The sequence below is a fragment of the Salmo trutta genome, chromosome 25 (genome assembly GCF_901001165.1).
Source record: "Salmo trutta chromosome 25, fSalTru1.1, whole genome shotgun sequence".
Classification (NCBI taxonomy): domain Eukaryota; kingdom Metazoa; phylum Chordata; class Actinopteri; order Salmoniformes; family Salmonidae; genus Salmo; species Salmo trutta.
Genome location: NC_042981.1, coordinates 12,582,092 through 12,606,322, shown reverse-complemented (window position 1 = coordinate 12,606,322; position 24,231 = coordinate 12,582,092). Strand labels below are relative to the sequence as shown.

The 24,231-nt window shown below is 42.4% G+C and overlaps 1 protein-coding gene across 1 annotated transcript; it reads left to right on the top strand.

Moving 5' to 3' along the window:
• Window positions 1-262: 262 nt before the first annotated feature.
• Window positions 263-24,231, top strand: LOC115162035 (synaptosomal-associated protein 23). Its single transcript, XM_029712954.1, has 8 exons — window positions 263-402; window positions 11,215-11,329; window positions 17,585-17,626; window positions 19,094-19,142; window positions 19,325-19,442; window positions 21,114-21,287; window positions 21,570-21,714; window positions 22,070-24,231. Exons 2-8 carry the CDS (start codon window positions 11,273-11,275, stop codon window positions 22,130-22,132), a joined length of 648 nt encoding a protein of 215 aa, XP_029568814.1. The 5' UTR covers window positions 263-402; window positions 11,215-11,272; the 3' UTR covers window positions 22,133-24,231.

Here is a 24,231-nt window from a genome sequence, read left to right as displayed (position 1 = left end):
CAGAGGGAGGAACTTGATTAAAAATGCATTAATTTCCTTGGCATTCCGAAATACAAATTCCAACGCATTAAGGCTTCGTTCAAAAGGGCTCAAAAGTATATATATTTTTGAGAGAAGTGGTAGAAATTAGTTGACTGACTATAAAATGGATGTTTCATATTAAGTTCAACTGAGAGAAATATAAGATTTATTTGGTATTTAATCAACTTGTGATCAAAGGTCAGAAACGCTGTTGTTTTAGGTGCGCTCCAACGCATGCGCAAGATCGCTTTCCTCCACTTGTGGAAACAGGATATGCGTTTCGTCCACACCATCTAAAGGAATTTCAGAAATTGCAAATATCGCGTACAGATAAGCCAAAGGAGGAGACCAAGGAGGGTTTTCTATTTGAGAAGCTTAGCAGTAAGTAGCTGTCATTCAGAAGACAACCGTCTTTCAGTATGTGTTCATCAGTCAAATTATCATCTGACGGGGAGTTTTATGCGACTGAGTTGTGTTGAAGAGGAACTAGACTGCTAGCACCTTGTGCTGGCCAACAGTACACAAAACTTTACAGGAATAACTTTTTATTTACGTCAGGCGAAATAACTAAGTTAACCCAGTGCGAGTAAACTTTGTAAACAATGTTTTCAATGTATTGTAACTCAGTTAGGTATTACAGGTTACTCTCAAAAGACAACTTTTTCATCAATTTTAGTTTAACCTCGCCAGCTATCTAGGCTAGCTAACAACTCATTGGTTGGGTGTTGTTAGTGTCTTCGATCACCTTGCTTGCTCTTGTTACAGTACAACTAGCTAACTACTGAACTTGTAAACTTCTTGCCAACTGACGTCCAGCATATCCAGCTAGTTAGCTAACTCATACAATAACAATGTCAGCACAGCCACATTACGGGTTATTTATTTAAGCAGTAAGGCACGAAGGTATGTGGTATTGAAGTGATAATGCCCTCCAAGCCGGTGTTTGTAGGATATTGGCACGGGTGTTAGGCCCGAGACGAAGTCGATGCCTGGCAAACTTTGCCAACATATCCTCCAAACACCGGCTTCGAGGGCATTATCACGTTTATACAACGGGTTATCAACATATAACAATAATGATTGACATATTTTCATTAACGTTAATTTATTGATACTATTTCATCCTACCACAAGATATAGTCCCGACATAAATATTGGCTTGCTTCCCAAGCCGGCTGGTCGTTCGTTCTATTGGTTCGGTTGCCAGAGACGCGACCCAGTCGTTGTTTAAGCTGGTTTCTAGTGTCATTTATTTGGATACATTCATGACAATGAGCTAATGAGGCGCGATTTCGCCTGGCATAGAATATGTGCGCTCTCATCAGGACACTGTTAAGAGGAGCTAGCCAACGACACAGCTAACACAATCACTTCAAGCTTTGTTTCAATTTGGCCATTTTTCGATTTACATTTATTTGTATATGTCCATAAATGATGCCAGCTGAGTCATGATTTCGACTGGTTGAGAAACGCTGCCTGTCTCATCCAGACTCCTGACTGTTCATTACTATGGGACAGCTGGAGTTCCAATTTGAATATTGAAACAATGTTGCAAATGTCGGAGAGACTGTGAGGTTTATACAAACCTAAGCTGTTGAAAACTAAATGTTAATCTAAAAGAAATGTGAGATAATGTCTTGCTGATTTTATTAGTGGAGATAGAGTTTAAATTGCTTGGCTGGGCTGATGAGACAGTGATATGGAACAGAATAAATAGGCATTTTAAAGTCATAGATTTAGCTAACTTGTGGAATAGACCCCCTGCTGGATAGCGGTTTTAACCAATCAGCATTCAGGATTAGACCCACCCTTTGTATAATAAACTCAGCAAAAAAATAGAATCCTGAAAAAGGGACATTTTGTCTTTCAAAGATAATTTGTAAAAATCCAAATAACTTCACAGATCTTCATTGTAAAGGGTTTAAACACTGTTTCCCATGCTTGTTCAATTAACAATTAATGAACATGCACCTGTGGAATGGCCGTTAAGACAGTAACAGTTTACAGACAGTAGACAATTAAGGTCACAGTTATGAAAACTTAGGACACTAAAGAGGCCTTTCTACAGCCTCTGAAAAACACCAAAAGATGCCCAGGGTCCCTGCTCATCTGCATGAACGTGCCTTAGGCATGCTGCAAGGAGGCATGAAGACTGCAGATGTGGCCAGGGCAATAAATTGCTATGTCCGTACTGTGAGACGCCTAAGACAGCGCTACAGGGAGACAGGATGGACAGCTGATCATCCTCGCAGTGGCAGACCACGTGTAACAACACCTGCACAGGATCGGTACGTCTGAACATCACACCTGCGGGACAGGTACAGGATGGCAACAACTGCCTGAGTTACACCAGGAACGCACAATCCCTCTATCAGTGCTCTTATTGTCCACAATAGGCTGAGAGAGGCTGGACTAAGGGCTTGTAGGCCTGTTGTAAGACGGGTCCTCACCAGACATCACCGGCAACAACATTGCCTATGGGCACAAACCCACCGTCGCTGGACCAGACAGGACTAGCAAAAAGTGCTCTTCACTGACGAGTCGCAGTTTTGTCTCACCAGGGGTGATGGTCGGATTCGCGTTTATCGTTGAAGGAATGAGCGTTACACCGAGGCCTGTACTCTGGAGAGGGATCGATTTGGAGGTGGAGGGTCCGTCATGGTCTGGGGCGGTCTGTCACAGCATCATCGGACTGAGCTTGTTGTCATTGCAGGCAATCTCAACGCTGTGCGTTACAGGGAAGACATCCTCCTCCCTCATTTGGTACCCTTCCTGCAGGCTCCTGACATGACCCTCCAGTATGATAATGCCACCAGCCATACTGCTCGTTCTGTGTGTGATTTCCTGCAAGACAGGAATGTCAGTGTTCTGCCATGGCCAGCGACGAGCCCGGATCTCAATCCCATTGAGCATGTCTGGGATCGGAGGGTGAGCGCTAGGGCCATTCCCCCAGTAATGTCCGGGAACTTGCAGGTGCCTTGGTGTAGGAGTGGGTTAACATCTCACAGCAGGAACTGGCAAATCTGGTGAAGTCCATGAGGAGGAGATGCACTGCAGTACTTAATGCAGCTGGTGGCCACACCAGATACTGACTGTTACTTTTGACCCCCTTTGTTCAGGGACACATTATTCCATTTGTTAGTCACATGTCTGTGGAACTTGTTCAGTTTGTCTCAGTTGTTGAATCTTATGTTCATACAAATATTTACACATGTTAAGTTTACTGAAAATAAATGCAGTTGACAGAGAGGATGTTTCTTTTTTTGCTGAGTTTATATACCACAGCTTTCAGCCAACCAGCATCCAAGCCCCACACTACCCAATTGATAATATAATCCTTGGCACAGCAGTGTAAACACCCACATAGAACAAGTTAGCAGATTAATTCAGTGTTTCCTCTGGAAAATGTGTTAGCTGTTGGGGAAAGGTTGCAGGGGGTGGTCGGGTTTAAAGTGGGGGTGGTGTATTCCATGGTCCCCCCCCCCCCCACACAAAATATGTTTAAGTACTGAAAAGCTTGGTTCTGGTAACTTGTAAAGGTCACCCCCAGAAATAAGCTCAATAACGTATTGGTAAAATGATTGTAATATCCAAGATGCAATTTAAGGTTGAGTGCTGCAGCTATCTAAAGAAACACCAGACCTTCTTTCTGAAATAAAAAGTTTTTGACAAAATTAACAGGAACAATTTGACTGGGCATGAGTTAGAGCCCAATAATTAATGTTCATCACAAAAGGAGGGTGTTGGAAATCTGTTTACAGGTTCTGACAAAAACCTAGTTCTGACATTGTTAACAGCCTTTTGTCTGAGCATTCTGGTGGGCTTTTGGAAAATGATTTCCAACACCCTCCTGTAATTGTGCTCTTTGATTGGTTGTTGATGAGTGCTGCATGCAGGTGGCTAGATGCTCTCCCTGCAGTCAGACTGCTCTATCAAATCATAGACTTAATTATAACATAATAACACACAGAAACACGAGCCTTAGGTCATTAATATGGTAGAATCCGGAAACTATCATCTCGAAAACAAAACGTTATTCCTGTTACATTGCACAATCTTCAATGTTATGTCATATTTACGTAAAATTCTAACAAATTACCCAAAGTGTTGCATATACCCTGACTGCGTGCAATGAACGCAAAATGACACAATTTCACCTGGTTAATATTGCCTGCTAACCTGGATTTCTTTTAGCTAAAAATGCAGGTTTAAAAATATATACTTCTGTGTATTGATTTTAAGAAAGACATTGATGTTTATGGTTGGGTACAGTCGTGCAACGATTGTGCTTTTTTTCGCAAATGCGCTTTTGTTAAATCATCCCCCGTTTGGCGAAGTCGGCTGTCTTTGTTAGGAAGAAATAGTCTTCGCAGTTCGCAACGAGCCAGGCGGCCCAAACTGCTGCATATACCCTGACTCTGTTTGCAAGAGAAGTGACACACTTTCCCTAGTTAAAAGAAATTCATGTTAGCAGGCAATATTAACTAAATATGCAAGTTTAAAAATATATACTTGTGTATTGATTTTAAGAAAGGCATTGATGTTTATGGATGGAGCAACGTGTACCTAAGCGATTATATGCAACGCAGGACAGGCTAGATAAACTAGTAATATCATCAACCATGTGTAGTTAACTAGTGATTATGATTGATTGTTTTTTCTAAGATAAGTTTAATGCTAGCTAGCAACTTACCTTAGCTTCTTACTGCATTCGTGTAACCTCATGGAGTGCAATGTAAAGCAGGTGGTAAAAGCGTTGGACTAGTAACCGTAAGGTTGCAAGATTGAATCCCTGAGCTGACAAGGTAAAAATGTGTCGTTCTGCCCCTGAACAAGGCAGTTAACCCACCGTTCCTAGGCCGTCATTGAAAATAAGAATGTGTTCTTAACTGACTTGCCTAGTTAAATAAAGGTCTAAAAAAAAACGGCCAAATCGGCGTCCAAAAATACCGATTTCCGATTGTTATGGAAACTTGAAATCGGCCCTAATTAATTGGCCATTCCGATTAATCGGTCGACCTCTAGTTCTTATAGGCACTATAGTATTGCCAGCCTAATCTCGGGAGTTGATAGGCTTGAAGTCATAAACAGCGTTGTGCTTCAAGCATTGCGAAGAGCTGCTGGCAAACGCAGGAAAGTACTGTTTGAATGAATGCTTAAGAGCCTGCTGCTACCTACCACCGCTCAGTCACTGCTATATCAAATCATAGACTTAATTATAATATAATAAACACACACAAATACGAGCCTTAGGTCATAAATATGGTCAAATCTGGAAACTATAATTAAGAAAACAAAACGTTAATTCTTTCAGTGAAATACAGAACCGTTCCATATTTTATCAAACGGGTGGCATCCATAAGTCTACATATTGCTATTACATTGCACAACTTTCAATGTTATGTCATAATTATGTAAAATTCTGGCAAATGAATTACGGTCTTTGTTAGGAAGAAATGGTCTTCACACAGTTCGCTACGAGCCAGGTGGCCCAAACTGCTGCATATACCCTGACTCTGCTTGCACAGAACGCAAGAGAAGTGGCACATTTTCCCTAGTTAATATTGCCTGCTAACATGAATTTCTTTCAACTAAATATGCAGGTTTAAAAATATATACTTGTGTATTGATTTTAAGAAAGGCATTGTTTATGGTTCATTGGTGCAACGACAGTGCTTTTTTTTTCGCAAATGCGCTTTTTGTTAAATCATCACCGTTTGGCGAAGTAGGCTGTGATTCGATGAGAAATTAACAGGCACCGCATCGATTATATGCAACACAGGACCAGCTAGTTAACTACACATGGTTGATATTACTAGGTTAACTAGTGATTATGTGAAGATTGATTGTTTTTAATAAGGTAAGTTTAATGCTAGCTAGCAACTTACCTTGGCTCGTTGCTGCACTCACGTAACAGGTGGTCAGCGTGCCACGCAGTCTCCTCTTGGAGTGCAATGTGTTCGGCCATAATCGGCATCCAAAAATGCCAATGACCGATTTGTTATGGAAACTTGAAATCTCCCCTAATTAATCGGTCAACCTCTAATCACAATTTTGTCCCGTTTTGAAGATGAGGAAAATCATTTGTATCACCAGACATACTGTATATAAAAATGTAAATAAATTATTCTTAAACTTTGTTGTCCATACCAGTCATCACTGCAACCCCATCAGTGCCCAGGCCGTACAATTTCTCTGTTGGTATCTTTTTGATGTGCAGAACCTCCTTTATGGCGGCAATGACGGTGTCTGCCTTGTCTTCAGGGACTGACACCAGGAACAGGTTGTGAAAGTGTTGTCCCTCTTGATCCATGTATCTGGAAAACATACAAAAATCCATACACAATTTCATTATCAAATTGTATTTGTCACATGCGCCGAATACAACAGGTGTAGACCTTACAGTGAAATGCTTACTTACAAGCCCTTAACCAACAATGCAGTTTTAAGAAACCCCCCCCCCCCCCCCACCAAAAGGTAACAAATGATGAAAGAGCAGCAGTAAAATGACAATAGCGAGGCTATATACAGGCTGACAAGGTAAAAATCTGTCGTTCTGCCCCTGAGCAAGGCAGTTAACCCACTGTTCTCCGGGCGCTAAATCGACATCCACGTCGTTAAGGCAGCCCCCTCACCTCTGATTGAGGGGTTGGGTTAAATGCGGAAGACACATTTCAGTTGAATACATTCAGTTCTGAGGACCCATGCTAAGTCTTTTTAGTCTCCTGAGGGGCAATAGGTTTTGTTGTGCCCTCTTCACGACTGTCTTGGTGTCCTTGGATCATGTTAGTTTGTTGGTGATGTGGACGCCAAGGAATTTGAAGCTCTCAACCTGCTCCACTACGGCCCCATCGATGAGAATGGGGGCATGCTCAGTCCTCCTTTTCCTGTACTCCACAATCATCTCCTTTGTCTTGATCACGTGGAGGGTGTTGTCCTTGCACTACATGGTCAGGTCTCTGACCTCTTCCCTATAGGCTCTCTTTGTTGTCAGTGTCAGGCCTACCACTGTTGTCATCGGCAAACCTCTGGCGCTAGCGACCCACCTCGACAACATCTGAAATTGCAGAGCGCCAAAATCAAAATACAGAAATAGTCATAATAAACATTCATAAAAATACAAGTGTTATATATCGGCTTAAAGATTAACTTCTTGTTAATCCAGCCGCTTTGTCAGATTTCAAAAAGGCTTTACAGCGAAAGCATACCATGTGATTATTTGAGGACAGCGCCCCGCTTACAAAAGCATACAAACATTTTCCAACCAAGTAGAGGCGTCACGAAAGTCAGAAATAGTGATACAATTAATCACTTACCTTTTGAAGAGCTTCATCTGGTTGCAGTCACAAGAGTCCCAGCTACACAAATGTTTGTTTTGTTCGATAAAGTCCCTCTTCATATCCCAAAAACTCAGTTTTGTTGGCGAGTTTTGTTCAGTAATCCACTGGCTCAAAGGCGGTCAAAACATGCAGACGAATACATCCTAATAGTACCGTTAAAGTTCGTCGAAACATGTCAAACGATGCTTATAATTCATCCTCAGGTTGTCAATTGCAATTCATCCTCAGGTTGTCAACTGCAATCTGTGTCCTAACCCATTAGATACTCAATAGGCATTCAATTGAAAACCACCCACATCAAAAAAATCCCACTTCCTGGATGAATTTTCCTCAGGTTTTCACCTGCCATATCAGTTCTGTTATACTCACAGCCATTATTTGAACAGTTTTGGAAACTAGAGTGTTTTCTATCCAAATTATATGCATATCCTAGCTTCTGTGCCTGAGTAACAGGCAGTTTACTTTGGACACGCTTGTCATCCAGACGTCAAAATACTGTCCCCAAGCCCAAAGAAGTTAATGATGGTGTTGGAGTCGTGCCTGGCCATGCAGTTGTGAGAGTACAGGAGGGAACTGAGCACGCACCCCTGAGGGGCCCCCGTGTTGAGGATCAGCGTGGCGGATGTGTTGTTACCAACCCTTACCATCTGGGGGTGGTCCGTCAGGAAGTCCAGGATCCAGTTGCCGAGGGAGGTGTTTAGTCCCAGGGTCCTGCGCTTTGATGCGTTCAACACTATGGTGTTGAACGCTGAGCTGTAGTCAATGAACAGCATTCTCACATAGGCGTTCCTATTGTCCAGGTGCGAAAGGGCAGTGTTGAGTGCGATTGAGATCGCATTATCAGTGGATCTGTTGGGGCGGTATGCGAATTGGAATGTCTATGGTTTCTGGGATAATGGTGTTGATGTGAGCCATGACCAGCCTTTCAAAGCACTTCATGGCCACTGACATGAGTGCTACAGGGAGGTAGTCATTTAGGCAGGTTACCTTTGCTTTCCTGGGCACAGGGACTATGGTCATCTGCTAAAAACGTCAGTGGAGACACTTGCCTGTTGGTCCATGCTTCCTCTGAGCACACATCCTGGTAATCCGTCTGGCCCCGCGGCCTTGTGAATGTTGACCTGCTCACATCAGCTACAGAGGGCGTGATCACACAGTTGACCGGAACAGCTGGTGCTCTCATGCATGCTTCAGTGTTGCTTGCCTCAACGCAAGCACAGAAGTCATTAGGCCATCTGGTAGGCTCACGTCACTGGGTAACTCACGGCTGGGTTTCCCTTTTGTAGTCCAAAATAGCTTGCAAACTTTGCCACATCCGACGAGCGTCAGAGCTGGTGTAGTCAAATTCAATCTTAGTCCTATATTTCCGCATTGCCTGTTTTGATGGTTCGTCTGTGGGCATAGCAGGATTTCTTATAAGCGTCCAGATTGGTGTCCCCTTCATGAAAGCGGCAGCTTTAGCCTTTAGCTCGGTGCGGATGTTGCCTATAATCCATGGCTTCTGGTTGGGACGGTCACTGTGGGGCCGACGTTGTCATTGCACTTATTGATGAAGGTGGTGACTGAGGTGGTATACTCCTCAATGCCGTTGGATGAATCCCGGAACATAAAGGTCTTGCTCACATCAGCTACAGTGCTAGCAAAACAGTCCTGTAGTGTAGCATCCGTATCATTTGACCACTTCCGTATTGAGCGAGTCACTGGTACATCCTGCTTTAGTTTTTGCTTGTAAGCTGGAATCGGGAGGATAGAATTATGGTCATTTGCCAAATGGAGGGCAGGGGAGAGCTTTGTGGGCTTCTGTGTGTGGCGTAAAGGTGGTCTAGAGTTATTTTATTTGTATTCCCCCCTCTGGTTGCACATGTGGACATGCTGGTAGAAATTAGGTAAAACTGATTTGCCTGCATTAAAGTCCCCGGCCACTAGGAGCGCCGCTTCTAGATGAGCATTTTGTTGTTTGCTTATGGTTATGATTCAGGTACTGTACTTGTCAACCAAGCCCTAGGTCCTGAACTTCAACTTGACCCCCTTGATAGGCCTAGGCTACATCTAGGCTATGGCTGTTAGTACAAACAGTCAGTCCACCTCTGGTACAATGTTATGTTGATAACTGACTGCTTTCTTGATTTAAAGTTTCTATTGAAAGAAAGTCAAGTAGGCTTGTGTGTTATGGCGATCTTGAATTCAGGTTGCCACTTGTTACAAAGCTTTCCATGTGCTTGTACATTCATTGGTAGAGTAGTTTTCACTTAGTCAAACAGCTTGTAATAAAAACATCTTAGTTGCGGCAGTCTTCCATGGAAGAGCTCGTCAGCATTTCACACATGAACCTTGAATAGAACATATTTCTCAAATGTACTCCATATGGAGGTCAACTAGTGCTGAGCGATTAACCGAAATGTCAGTTGTGTTTTTGTTTTTTAAAATACTAATTGACAGACGTCAGTTCAATTATACTGAACAAAAATATAAACGCAACATGTAAAGTGTTGGTCCCATGTTTCATGAGCTGAAACAAAAGACCCCAGAACTTTTCCTTACACACAAATTATTTCTCAACAAAAAAAAATTACATCTCTGTTAGTGAGCATTTCTCCTTTGCCAAGATAATCCACCCGGCAGGTGTGACATATCAAGAAGCAGATTAAACAGCATTCTGTCTGTTTTTTTTAAAGCCCTTTTGTGGGCCTGGCTCCCCAGTGGGTAGGCCTAGCTGCCAAGTGGCTTGGCCTATATCTTCCCAGGACCACCCATGGCTGCAGCCCTTCCCAGTCATGTGAAATCCATAGATTGCTGTCCTTATATGAATTAGGTCCTAATCTTTGAAATTGTTGCATTTTATATTTTGTTTAGTATACTTTGACAAAAGTCACTATTTTAGTAGTTCAGACAGCATAGGCAGCAGCTCTATAGAGATGATTACTTGAAATAAAATTATTTCATCAAATTAAACAATATACACAACTGAAATACTCAATACTGTGAGTTTATTGCAATATGATGTTCTGAACGTATTGCTTACCATATGTCTACTGCAGAGGGTCTAGAGAGAGCCATGAGAAAATGAGTTTTGATCAGTTATGGAAATAAGTGTTGAACATTTTTTTTCTCCTTGTTTAAAAGGAGATGGAGAACACGTTATGAAGGTAAAATACTGGAGTTTTAGTGCAGGTACAGCCAACCGGAGAAATATTAATAATATTGCGACGTTGTCAACTATATACCGTCAAAAATGAGGCCTAACTGTATAATTGTTTGCCCCATCACTACATTCTAAGCCGTATGCTAGTTTAGATATTGGACACACTGAAACGTGTCTAAAAACACTGTCATGGTGGAGAATCTGGTGCAGCTTGTCCACACCAAGCGTTTCATCATTCAGTGCTGTGTGTTCCTGACTGGCATGTTAATGATGTGCCAAACACATCCTCATTTTTCCATCAGCCTCTCCTTATCACCAGCCTTCTCATTGTAAGTGTGCCGTCTGCTTAATGACACCAAGCCATAATGGTACTGACAAGGAACTAGCCTACTGCTGTCTGTAGGCACAGAAAAATGCTGCTCATTTGTCTTTCTATCTCAGTCGGTCAACTTTTTTTGTTTCCTTTTCCACACAACATTCAAACCCCAAAGACCCCTCTGGGCTACCAGGAAAGGAATCTCATTTTCCCCCTTTGTTGAGAGCAAAGTTTAACCATTGTTTTTTGTGAAGTTACAAAGTATGTTGATGATGTCTGCAAAGTTCAATGGTACCTTTCAGACATGTTCAAATGGATATCTGTGTTCTTGAAACATTAACTTATGAACCCTTCTCTCTCTGTCCCTCTATCCGGCCACTCCTCTCTTCCCCCAGGCCTCAAAGTGTAGAGCTTGGTGTGACAGGAGGAGCCTCCAACTTCGACAGCAGTAAAATGGCGGATATGTCAGCGGAAGAGATCACCATGAGGGCCAACCAAGTGACCGATGAGGTACAGCTGCCACCCGTATCCATGGAGACACTATAGGAATGCTGGGAATGGGGGTAGTGTTATGTGGCAGTGTTAGCTTAGCTCCTATAGAGAAGAAGTAACACATTGATGGGGGGAGAACTCTTTGCTTACTGAGCACAGCTAAGCTACATCTAAAAAAATCATTTATTCAGGTCTAAGTTAGTGTACCGTTCTGTTAATACTAATTGTGTGGTCCTCTGCCATTTTGATTTATCTGTATCTCTTACCAACCTGTCTGTCTGGCTCTCGCTCCTTGCTGACCAACTGATACCTATGTTGGACTAAACCCAGTACATGACATGGGGCAAACTGTCATAGTAACCTGCTTAATGTACAACACACCAGGGTTCTCCCCAAATAATCTGAGGGGCGCTGTGCCACCTTGTGGCTTGTCGTTCTGTGTGAGAAATATTCCAAACAGACTTTGGGACAGTTGTGGGATGATAGAGCCCAAATTCATATGACTGTACATAAAAATTAATGAGGCTGATGCAACCAATGAGAACGTTTAACTTTAAATGTTGATAGACTTCCTAAAACTGTCCGCCAGGCCAAACTGAGCAATTGGGAGAGAAGGGCCTTGGTCAGGAAGGTGACCAAAAACCCGATGGTCACTCTGACAGAGCTCTAGAGTTCCTCTGTGGAGATGGGATAACCTTACAGAAGGACAACCATCTCTGCAGCACTCCACAAATTGGGTCTTTATGGTAGACTGGCCAGACGGAAGCCACTCTACAGTAAAAGGCACATGACAGCCCGCTTGAAGTTTGCCAAAAGGCACCTAAAGGACTCTCAGACCATGAGAAACAATATTATCTGGTCTGATGAAACCAAGATTGAACACTTTGGCCTGAATGCCAAGCGTCACGTCTGGAGGAAAACGGGCACCATCCCTACAGTGAAGCATGGTGGTGGCAGCATCATGCTGTGGGGATGTTTTTCAGCAGCAGGGACTGGGAGACTAGTCAGGATCGAGGAAAAGATGAACGGAGCAAAGTGCAGAGATCCTTGATGAAAGCCTGCTCCAGAGCGCTCAGGACCTCAGACTGGGTCTAAGGTTCACCTTCCAACAGGACAACGACCCTAAGCACACAGCCAAGGCAACGCAAGAGTGGCTTCAGGACAAGTCTCTGAATGTCTTTGAGTGGCACAGCCAGAGCCCGGACTTGAACCCGATCGAACATCTCTTGAGAGACATGAAAGTAGCTGTGCAGCGACACTCCCCATCCAACCTGACAGAGCTTGAGAATCTGCAGAGAAGAATGGGAGAAACTCCCCAAATACAGGTGTGCCAAGCTTGTAGCATCATGCCCAAGAAGAATCACTGCCAATGGTGCTTCAACAAAGTACTGAGTAAAGGGTCTGAATATCCTTTATTTTTTACTGTTTTTGCTTTGTCATTATGGGGTATTGTGTGTACCGTAAATTCCGGACTATAAGCCGCAACTTTTTTCCCAGGCTTTGAACCTCGCGGCTTAAACAATGACGCGGCTAATATATGGATTTTTCCCGCTTTCAATTTTTGTTTCTCCAAAAAAAACATTCTGTGACGTGCTCAGTTTTTTGGCGGCATGAAGCTTTCATTAGACCAATGAAATTGCCGAACGGGTTAAGGTCAAACAACTTTTTTTTGTTAACTGTTTAGATTAAATCGAGCACTCTCAAACTTCCCATCATTCTGATTACGGTAGTCATTTTGTCACCCTCATCATGGCAAAGACACGGAGAAATGCATATGATGCAGCTTTCAAGTTGAAGGCGATTGATCTGGCTGTTGGAAAAGGAAATGGAGCTGCTGCACGGGAGCTTGGTCTTAATGAGTCGATGATAAGACGTTGGAAACAGCAGCGTGAGGAATTGACTCGGTGCAAAAAGACAACTAAAGCTTACTGGTAATTTTTTATTTTTTGTTACAAGCCGTGTTTCGTTAAAGCCTGTGTAAAGTTAATTTGTTTCAATGTACCGGCAGGCACCTGCGGCTTATAGACATGTCCGGCTAATTTATTTTCAAAATAATATCTTTTTTTTATATTCAGGTGCGCTTAATAGTCCGGAAATTACGGTAGATTGATGGGGGGTAGGGGGGGACAATTTTAATCCATTTCAGATTAAGGCTGTAATTTAACAATGTGGGAAAAGTCAAGGGGTCAGAATACTTTCTGAATGCACTGTATATATAGTTGAAGTTTACATACACTTAGGTTGGAGTCATTAAAACTCGTTTTTCACCCGCTCCACAAATTTCTTGTTAACAAACTATAGTTTTGGCAAGTCGGTTAGGACATCTACTTTGTGCATGACACAAGTCATTTTTCCAACAATTGTTTACAGACAGATTATTTCATTTATAATTCACTGTTTCACAATTCCAGTGGGTCAGAAGTTTACATACACTAAGTTGACTGTGCCCTTAAACAGCTTGGAAAATTCCAGAAAATTATGTCATGGCTTTAGAAGCTTCTGATAGACGAATTGACATAATTTGAGTCAATTGGAGGTGTACCTGTGGATGTATTTCAAGGCCTACCTTGAAACTGAGTGCCTCTTTGCTTGACATCATGGGAAGATCAAAAGAAATCAGCCAAGACCTCAGAAACATAATTGTAGACCTCCACAAGTCTGGTTCATCCTTGGGAGTAATTTCCAAATGCCTGAAGATACCACGTTCGTCTGTACAAACAATAGTACGCAAGTATAAACACCATGGGACCACGCAGCCATCATACCGGTCAGGAAGGAGACGCATTCTGTCTCCTAGAGATTCATTTACTTTGGTGCGAAAAGTGCAAATCAATCCCAGAAGAACAGCAAAGGACCTTGTGAAGATGCTGGAGGAAACGGGTAGAAAAGTATCTATATCGACAACCTGAAAGGCCGCTTAGCAAGGAAGAAGCCACTGCTCCAAAACTGCCATAAAAAAGCCCGACTACGGTTTGCAACTGCACATGGTGAAAATATCATACTTTTTGGAGAAATGTCCTCTGGTCCGATGAAACAAAAATAGAACTGTTTGGCCATAATGACCATCGTTATGTTTGGAGGAAAAAGAGGGAGGCTTGCAAGCCGAAGAACACCATCCCAACCGTGAAGCACTGGGGTGACAGCATCATGTTGTGGGGGTGCTCTGCTGCAGGAGGGACTGGTGCACTTCACAAAATAGATGGTATCATGAGGGAAGAAAATTATGTGGATATTTTTATTTATTTTATTTCACCTTTTTATTTAACCAGGTAGGCAAGTTGAGAACAAGTTCTCATTTACAATTGAGACCTGGCCAAGATAAAGCAAAGCAGTTCGACACATACAACAACAGAGTTACACATGGAGTAAAACAAAACATACAGTCAATATATTGAAGCAACATCTCAAGACATCAGTCAGGAGGTTAAAGCTTGGTTGCAAATGGGTCTTCCAAATGGACAATGACCCCAAGTATACTTTCAAAGTTGTAGCAAAATGGCTTAAGGACAACAAAGTCAAGCTATTGGCGTGGCCATCACAAAGCCCTGACCTCAATCCTGTAGGAAATTTGTGGGCAGAACTGAAAAAGTGTGTGCGAGCAAGGAGGCCTATAAACCTGACTCTGTTACACCAGCTCTGTCAGGAGGAATGGGCCAAAATTCACCCAACTTAATGTGGAAAGCTTGTGGAAGGCTACCTGAAACGTTTGACCCAAGTTGAACAATTTAAAGGCAATGCTACAAAATACTAATTGAGTGTATGCAAACTTCTGACCCACTGGGAATGTGATGAAAGAAATGCAAGCTGAAATTAATCAATTTCTCTACTATTATTCTGACATTTCTCATTCTTAAAATAAATTGGTAATCCTGACTGATCTAAGACAGGGACTTTTTACTCGGATTTAATGTCAAGAATTGAGAGAAACTGAGTTTTAATGTTTTCGGCTAAGGTGTATGTAAACTTCTGACTTCAACTGTACGTATTGCCTCGACTAACCGGTGCCCCCGCACATTGACTCTGTCTGTACCGGTACCCCCTGTATATAGCCTCGCTATTGTTATTCTACCGCTGCTGTTTAATTATTTGTTACTTTTACTTTAAAGTTTTTACTTAACCCTTTTTTTTGTCTTAACTTCTTAAAGCATTGTTGGTTAAGGGCTTGTAAGTAAGGATTTCACTAAGGTCCAAATACCTGTTGTTGTATTTGGTGCATGTGGCCAATACAAATCAAATTGTATCTACTTTTGACTGGTACTGGTGTGCATATAAACTTTCTTTTTTTCTTAATTTGGCTCTGTACTCCAGCGCTTTGGATTTGAAAAGATAGAATGACTGTGGTTAGTGCCAACTGTCAGCTTTAAATTGAGGGTATGTTCACCCATATCGGGTGAATTGTTTTCAAATTACAGCACTTTTGTACATAGTCCCCCCGCAATTGTAGGGGCCAAAAGTATTGGGACAAATGTGTAGTAAAAAGTTTAGTATTTGGTACTGTAATAATATGTTGACGATAAATACACAATGCAGGGGACGAGAGGACTAGAATTAACGACCAATGGAAATGGTTGTTTTTCAGTTCATCTGTTTCGAGTCTAAGGCTGTCAGTCCTGGACTTGTAGCTACGTATGGCACGCTTTCATTGGTCTGAGTATGTTGAGTCAGGAGCAGAATACTTGTAATTTGGCCATTGACACAGCTGTACTGCAAGGACTTCTAATTGGTCAACCACAGGAAAGGGTGGGGGGTTATAAATGACATCCTGTTCTGTGGAGAGAATCAGAGGTCAGGGGAGCATGAACATCTACCTCCTATCATGATTTATTCTCTTTGAATAGACCTATTTCCCCAACCCCCCGATTTGCTTTGGGGTCTGTTATCGAAGAGTAACATCAACTGTTAACAGTACCATATTCCTAGCATGCGACGATTATATTGCTGTTATTTTTGGTCTTCAAATCAACTTAATGGTCTTTTGGTTAATGGCCTTGGTGCCCTGGAGGATTAGGCATCTCTTGAAGCCCAAATGGCCTTGCCCCTAAAATCATGACATTCCAGACCTGGTGATTTACTCTTGCCTAGCTCTCATGGTCCCTGTTCTGGTTGACCATTTGAAAATTTTTATTACTAGTGTAATTCTAGGAAAAATGGTGGAAAATATGAATTAAATTAATGAATTTGCAGTTAAATAAAAGAGCAAACAGTGATTATCATTTAAGGCTTTAGATTTCAGGAAAAGGCAGTTACAGGTGTTCAACCCAAACGGGAGCACAGCCCCCCTCAATAATCAGCACCACCTTAAAAGATCCTGGGAGGAACCACACAGACAGACAGACAGACAGACAGACAGACAGACAGACAGACAGACAGACAATGGATGAATGAATGAATGGATGGACGGACGGACGGACGGATGGATGGATGGATGGATGGTTCGGACACGAAGCAGGCTTAGAAATGTGTCAGAGGGGGTTAATCATGTTCAACTCTATGTTGAGGTGACATGGTATAACAGTTCATGCTGATTTAAGTCGTTATGCCCCGAGTAATAATTTCCCCCTCTACCTTCTCCTGTAGGCTACACCTTTCAGTCATGTTATTAATAGGGCGTCTAGCCTGCGCTGACTGCATTCCATCATAACGTTGTCATGTGACCTGGTGCTGCTGCAGTGTAGGACTGTGCTGCAGTGTGGGACTGTGCTGCTGTGTGGGAGAAGTGTAATCTACCTGACCAGGCACAGTTCAGCCATATGTCAACTACTTAAGATCTGAGTCTCTGTGGACCTGTTAAATAGAGAACCATGTGTCGGGCTCACCTAACAGGTTTTAAAATTAGGACAATTCACCATAGGCTTTGCACCTGTCCTGGGAATTGAGTACTACTAAGAAGCCTTTTCATATTACCTAGGCTCTAGGATAGAGCCTTTTCTCATGCATGAAAGACTCAATCAAAACAAGGATAAAGGACTCTAAGGTGTCTATCATTTGTGTCTGTTCAGCTGTCATGTTCTACAGGCTAGGTAGCACTCTACAATCAAATGTATTTTATAAAGCCCTTTTTACATCAACAGTTGTCACAAAGTTCTTAACACAGCCTAAATCTCCCAAAACAGCAAACAATGCAGATGTTGAAGCACAGTGGCTAGGGAAAAACTCTAGAAAAGCGGGAACCTAGGAAGAAGCCTAGAGGTACCAGGCAGTCCTCTTCTGGCTGAGCCTGTTACCTACCGGTACCTTACAATAGGACCTTATTGTGTCTTTTGTCCTCTACAGTCCTTGGAGTGCACCAGGCGGATGCTACAGATGGCCGAGGAGGTGAGACAAACGTTGTTATTGCTCTAACAGTCTAGCCCAACACAAGCCCTCTGTCATTACATACAGAAGTACACTGAACAAAAATATTATAGCAATTTCAAAGATTTCACGGAGTTACAGTTCAGGTAAGGAAATCGATCAATTTAAATAAATTAAGCCCTAATCTATGGATTTCACATGACTGGAAATACAAATGCATAGAAGGTAGGGGTGTGGATCAGAACCAGTCAGTATCTGTTCTGCAGCGGGATCAGGCTGTTGACTGGAATGTTGTTCCACTCTTTAATGGCTGTGTGACAATCCAGCACATCCCAAACATGCTCAGTGGGTGACATGTCTGCTGAGTATGCATACCATGGAAGAACTGGGACATTTTCAGCTTCCAGGAATTGTGTACAGATCCTTGCGATATGGAGCCGTGCATTTTCATTCTGGAACATGAGGTTATGGTGGCGGAGGAATGGCACAACACTGGGCCTCGTCACGGTATCTCTGTGCATTCAAATTAAAAATAAAATGCAATTGTGTTCGTTATCCGTAGCTTATGCCTGCCCATACATTGCCCATGGTGGCGGTGGGGTTCTCTGTTCACAACGTTGACATCAGCAAACCGCTCGCCCAAACTACGCCATACACGCTGTCTGACATCTGTCCGGTACAGTTGAAACTGTGATTCATCCATGAAGAGCACACTTCTCCAGTGTGCCAGTGGCCATCGAAGTTGAGTCTTTGTCCCCTGTGAAATTGGTTATGACACCAAACTACAGTCAGGTCAAGACTCTGAGGACAAAGAGCACGCAGATGAGCTTCTCTGAGATGGTTTCTGACAGTTTGTGCAGAAATTCTTTGGTTGTGAAAACCCACACTTTCATCAGCTGTCCGGATGGCTGGTCTCAGACGATCCCGCAGGTGAAGAAGCCGAATGTGGAGGTCCTGGGCTGGCATGGTTACACGTGGTTGTGAGGCTGGTTGGGCGTACAATCCAAATTCTCTAAAATGAGGTTGGTGGTGATGGCTTATGGTAGAGAAATTCACTGGCAACAGCTCTGGTGGACATTCCTGCAGTCAGCAGGCCAATTGCACACTCCCTCAACTTGAGATCTGTGGCACTGTGGTGCGAGACAACTGCACATTTTAGTGGCCTTTTATTGTCCCCAGCACAAGGTGCACCTGTGTAGTGATCATGCTGTTCAATTAGCTTCTTGATATGCCACACCTGTCAGGTGGATGGATTATCTTGGCAAAGGAGAAATCCTCACTAACAGGGATGTAAACAAATTTGTGCACAACATTTTTGAGAAATGTTTTTTTGTGTGTATGGAAAAGGTCTGGGATGTTTTTTCAGCTCATGGGACCAACACTTTACATGTTGCGTTTTTATATTTTTCTCCAGCATAATTCTGTGTTGCTGAAGTTATCTGAACTGTGGTCTTTGAGTTCCTAATGTGGTGCTTGTCCTGTGTTCAGACCAGGGAGACTGGTGTCAACACCATCGACATGCTGGACCAACAGGGGGGTGAGTGATAGTCCGAGTTCACTACAGAGTACCAGCTCTTAGGAATGCCATCTTTTTTTCTTACAGAAGATCTTATTGTTAAAACCAGTTTTTAACTTAGGTTAAATTAATCAATTAATATAGTTTTAGTGTTTCATTTCCCTGAGATGGGTCTTTGCTGTTTTGTCCTGGTTGCATGACAGAGCAACTGAGACGTACAGAGGAGGGTATGGACCAGATCAACCAGGACATGAGGAAGGCTGAGAAGAACCTGACTGACCTGTCCAAGTGCTGTGGCCTCTGTGTCTGCCCCTGTGACAGGTACTGGACACCCCTCTTACCACCAAACTATAACGCAAGTGTAGCATGTCCTTTTTTTTCTCTCTCACTTCTGGAAATGAGTCATGTGACTTTCTGTGCTGTACTTTGTTCTTGTAATGTTGATTCTGTTTCTTAGCATGTTTACATTTCTATCTTGTAAAGAACAAGAAGGCCCGCGCTCTGTTTATGCTTCCAATTTACCGCTTTAGTGACAACCTTTTTCTATCCGAAACCGATCACGAGGTCAAAAAGACGTCCTCACATCCCAAAATATACACATTTCACCTCACATGACCATTACACACATGGTGGGTGTGGAAACAATTCAATTAACTTTGGTGCACAGTCAATCATAATCCATCACGGAGGTGTGTTTGTGTATGTGTGGTCATAAAGGATTATATACATACAGATGGGTCCGAGTTAACCTAGGCAACGGTAAAAAAAGATTGTTGGGAACTGTTGGAATACCCACCCATGTGACCATTACTCTCGGGTGGCCGTAGATAGGTCACTATAATTCTGTTTCAAAAACAACTTGTGTATCTAATCATTTATCAATGAGACGGGCACATGTAGTAGTGTGTGTGTGTGTGTGTGTGTGTGTGTATATATGTGTGTGTGTGTGTATGTATATATATATATATGTATGTATGTATGTATGTATGTATGTATGTATGTATGTATGTATGTATGTATGTATGTATGTATGTATGTATGTATGTATGTATGTATGTATGTATGTATATATAGGACCAGTGAAAATTATGGACTCACCTACTCATTCTAGGGTTTATTTTTACTATCTTCTATATTGTATAATAATAGTGAAGACATCAAAACTATGAAATAACACATATGGAATCATGTCGTAACCAAAAAAGTGTTAAACAAATCAAAATATATTTGAGATTTTAAGGTAGCCACCCTTTGCCTTGATGACAGCTTTGCACGCTCTTGGCATTCTCTCAACCAGCATCACCTGGAATGTTTTTCCATAAGTCTTGAAGGAGTTTTCATATGCTGAGCACTTGTTGGCTGCTTTTCCTTCACTCTGCGCTCCAACTCATCCCAAACCATCTCAATTGGGTTGAGGTCAGGTGATTGTGGAGGCCAGGTCATCTGATGCAGCACTCCATCACTCTCCTTCTTGGTCAAATAGCCCTTACACATCCTAGAGGTGTGTTTGGGTCATTGTCCTGTTGAAAAACAAATGATAACGCAAACCAGATGGGATGGCGTATCGCTGCAGAATGCTGTGGTAGCCATGCTGGTTAAGTGTGCCTTGAATTCTAAATAAATTCTGATGAAGAGTCCTAATATTATTCCTGTGTTCTGCTGTCCTTGTTTTTCCGGCTTGTTTTGTTTTTCCTACATAGCATAGACACACAAATACACCCTTTTAATTTTTTTTGAATGATACCCTTAATCTTAATGGCCTTGCCCGTGATGCAATGATTGTGCATTTGTTTGTAAAGCTACCACCCGTCATCTTGTCTACGAGGCACCGGTGGAAGCTCTCTTCCCCTGAAGTTGTCCCCTGATTGACGAACAGGAATTAATGATTTGAATGATGGACTGACTTGAATGATGGACTGACTTGAATGATGGACTGACTAATGATTTAATGATCCGTTGGTTGATTGACGGACTGACTTGATTCTCCCTCAGGGTGACGTCCATAGAGCATGACTCTAAATACAAGCGTACCTGGGGAACAGGTGATGGTAGCAGTACAGGAGAGGGAGGGGATGGCTCGGTGGTGTCCAGGCAACCCTCAGGCATCCATAACGGACAAGCCAACCAGCAGCAGCCCATGGGGGGCTCTGGACCCTACATCAAGAGGTGGGTGAAGCCAGTCAACTGTATAAAACACACTTAGTTTGTAACTATCAGCTTGATCCAACTTGCTTTTGCTCCCTTTGTCCTTTTAAATGTGTGCAGATCTGTAAGGTGGAGGGAATGTGGTGGAATCTCCACAACATTGCTTCTACTTATCCAGACCCTTCAGATCTGAAAACACCATAGGGTTAGGGCTATCAAGCAAGGAGCAAATAGTCTCATGATTGTGTTTTGACACTGAGAATAGTAGATATGTGTGGTCATGTGGCCTCTTAACTCCCACAGGATTACCAACGATGCTCGGGAGGATGAGATGGAGGAGAACCTGGATCAGGTGGGCAGCATCATAGGGAACCTGAAGAACATGGCCAGTGACATGGGCTCTGAGCTAGACAAGCAGAACAAACACATCAGCCGCATCACAGAAAAGGTGGGTTGTCGTCATGGCTGGGCTGTGTTCTCCATCCATACACTGCCTCACACTCCTTGGGGCTTATGATACCATGTTGTGGGGCTTATACCACCAGTATGCTCTGACAAAGGTCTTTGAGACCAGAAGTTCTGCATATTAAAGGTGCAGAGACTGTTTTCTACAGTTTAGTTTTTCATCTTCATACACCTCCGCTAGCTTTTTCTGGGGTGTGGTACAGTATATTTGTCTTGTGTACCACGAGGATGCCTAACATAGGGCTCTACTGTCAGACGGCCTTCTGTTTCACTAAGAAAGAGTAATGTAGATATTGATCCACCACTCACCTGGTGTGTGTACTGTCTCTCCCCCTCAGGCGGACATAAACAAAGCACGTATCGATGAAGCCAACCAGCGAGCCAATAAGCTCATCAAGTAGACCTACCTACCTGCTCCCGATTTCAAATCATCCACCTTGAATCTCTGCCTCAGCTCGCATGTACACACACACTCTCTCGCTCTCCTTGAGAAAAAAGTAAATCAACCAGGACAAAACCCATGAATCAGCACCTACCACACGTGCCTTTTCTGTGATGATGTAAATATGCTCACGTAACACTCTCTCTCTCTCTCTCTCTCTTATTCTACCTTTTTATGACTAGTTCACAGTCCTTGCCTGGGTCCCATCCCAAATATGTGACACAGTGAATCACTTTTTCAGGCGTTGTGAGATCTGTGCCCGTATTCAGAAAGCCTCTCTGAGTAGAAGTGCTGATGTAAGATGGTTTATATATATATATATATATATATATACATTCATTCAGGCCCTGACAAGCAGTGGAGGCTGCTGAGAGGAGGACGGCTCATAGTAATGGGATAGTGTCAAACACATGGTTTCAATGTGCTTGATGCCATTCCATCCACTCCATTCCAGCCATTATTTTGAGCTGTCCTCCCCTAATATGTGCAGTGTGGCTGCCGAAAATATGACCTGGAACATCAAATTCTCACCGTCTGTTGCCCCCTGGTGGTCATGGGGTTTCACAGCAGCTGTATACACCTCAGGCATATGCAGGGAAAAGTTATGAGACAACAGCTCTTCATATCATGTCATTTGGTTCTTGGCTCTTGTAATTATTGTTATTGTTTGAAATGTGCTTATTTAATTATTCTTATAAAGCAGAAATGACTTGTGAATAAAGTTAGGACCTATACCCTTTGAATTGTAGCAATGTTTGAACGATCTAGTATCTGTTTTACACTTAACAAACTTCTTGAATGGGTTTGTATGGCCTGGGGTCCAGCTATAACACACCGAATGAGGACAACATGCTATTACATTAAACATGTTTTCCTTAGAGTAACAACTAATTATTAACCAAAGATCTTCTCATTGTTAGATTTACCTCTGCTAGCCTGAGTGCCAGTCTGTTTGTGCTATCATGCCAACTCTTTGGCTAGGATTCAATTCAATCATGCTTCGTCAGCTATGCACATTTAAAGGCAATGTTTTCGCGTTGGCTGCGTATGTCGATTGAATCGAACGTTACCTTTTTTTTATTTTTTTTATGTCAAGCACACTATAAGGCTGACCTACTGCGGTTCAGATGGAATCTCTGCCCTTGACTCTCATTGGCTTGACAATGAATGAGCAATGGAGTTGTCAAGAATACAAACCGGTCTGGGACCAGGCTACATCTCTGCCACCAATGGATCAAATGCTGTACTTCCCCTCATTGTTATTTCACTCCTTTCTATTTGAACTGCCACGTTTTCGCCTGAGAGGCCTTAGTGCCTTTGTCTTGGAAAGATTCCAGTGGCTGTGTTGTAACAGCCTGGTCCCCAAAACATCTCTTCTGCCTGTCAGTAATTTAGGCATGGATTCAATCCGTAGCGTCGAAGACCTGCGCTATAGCGTAATTGACATGTTAAAGGCAATTTTCCCACGTTTGCCGAGATTGCATTTACGGTAAACACTGCATATGTTGCCTCAATCGGAAATTACCTTTTTAATTTCAATCTCTCTATGAAGTCGCTCTGGATAAGAGCGTCTGCTAAATGACTTAAATGTAAATGTGGATCTTCCACGCTATGATTCAATATATATCCCCTTATTCATCCAGAAATGTCCCATCTGTTTCTTCATTAAATATTTAAATATTTGTAAGAAAAACGATGTAAAAGTTATGTTCTTTTGCATTCAGGTATATTCTGGGTCAGTTATTGAGTTCTGAGACTGAAAGAAACTTATCTAAGGCTGGATATTAACCAAAGTGACACTTGGACTAATTTAGATTGTCATATTTGTAGTTTATGCTAGCTACTTTATACTTCTGTCTAGAGTCTGTTGCTTCAACAGCAGAGTGAACTAACACTCAGGGTTTCCAACTGTAATGTAAATTCAGCAACTGCATCTTTTTCAGTTAAGAATATGTTGAGGAAAACTGCTGGATGATTGTTTAACATCATAGAAGTGCCTTTATTTCAATCTTTTAATTTTAAACTTATTTGTATAATTCATTAAACTGTTCAGTAAAA

Bases quoted from the DNA above. Each gene is read 5' to 3' on its own strand.
- LOC115162035 (XM_029712954.1), top strand. From the start codon at position 11,273: ATGGCGGATATGTCAGCGGAAGAGATCACCATGAGGGCCAACCAAGTG. The intron at 11,330-17,584 runs GTACAGCTGCCA...TGTCCTCTACAG, and splicing joins CCAACCAAGTGACCGATGAG to TCCTTGGAGTGCACCAGGCG. The intron at 19,143-19,324 runs GTGAGTGATAGT...GTTGCATGACAG, and splicing joins CATGCTGGACCAACAGGGGG to AGCAACTGAGACGTACAGAG.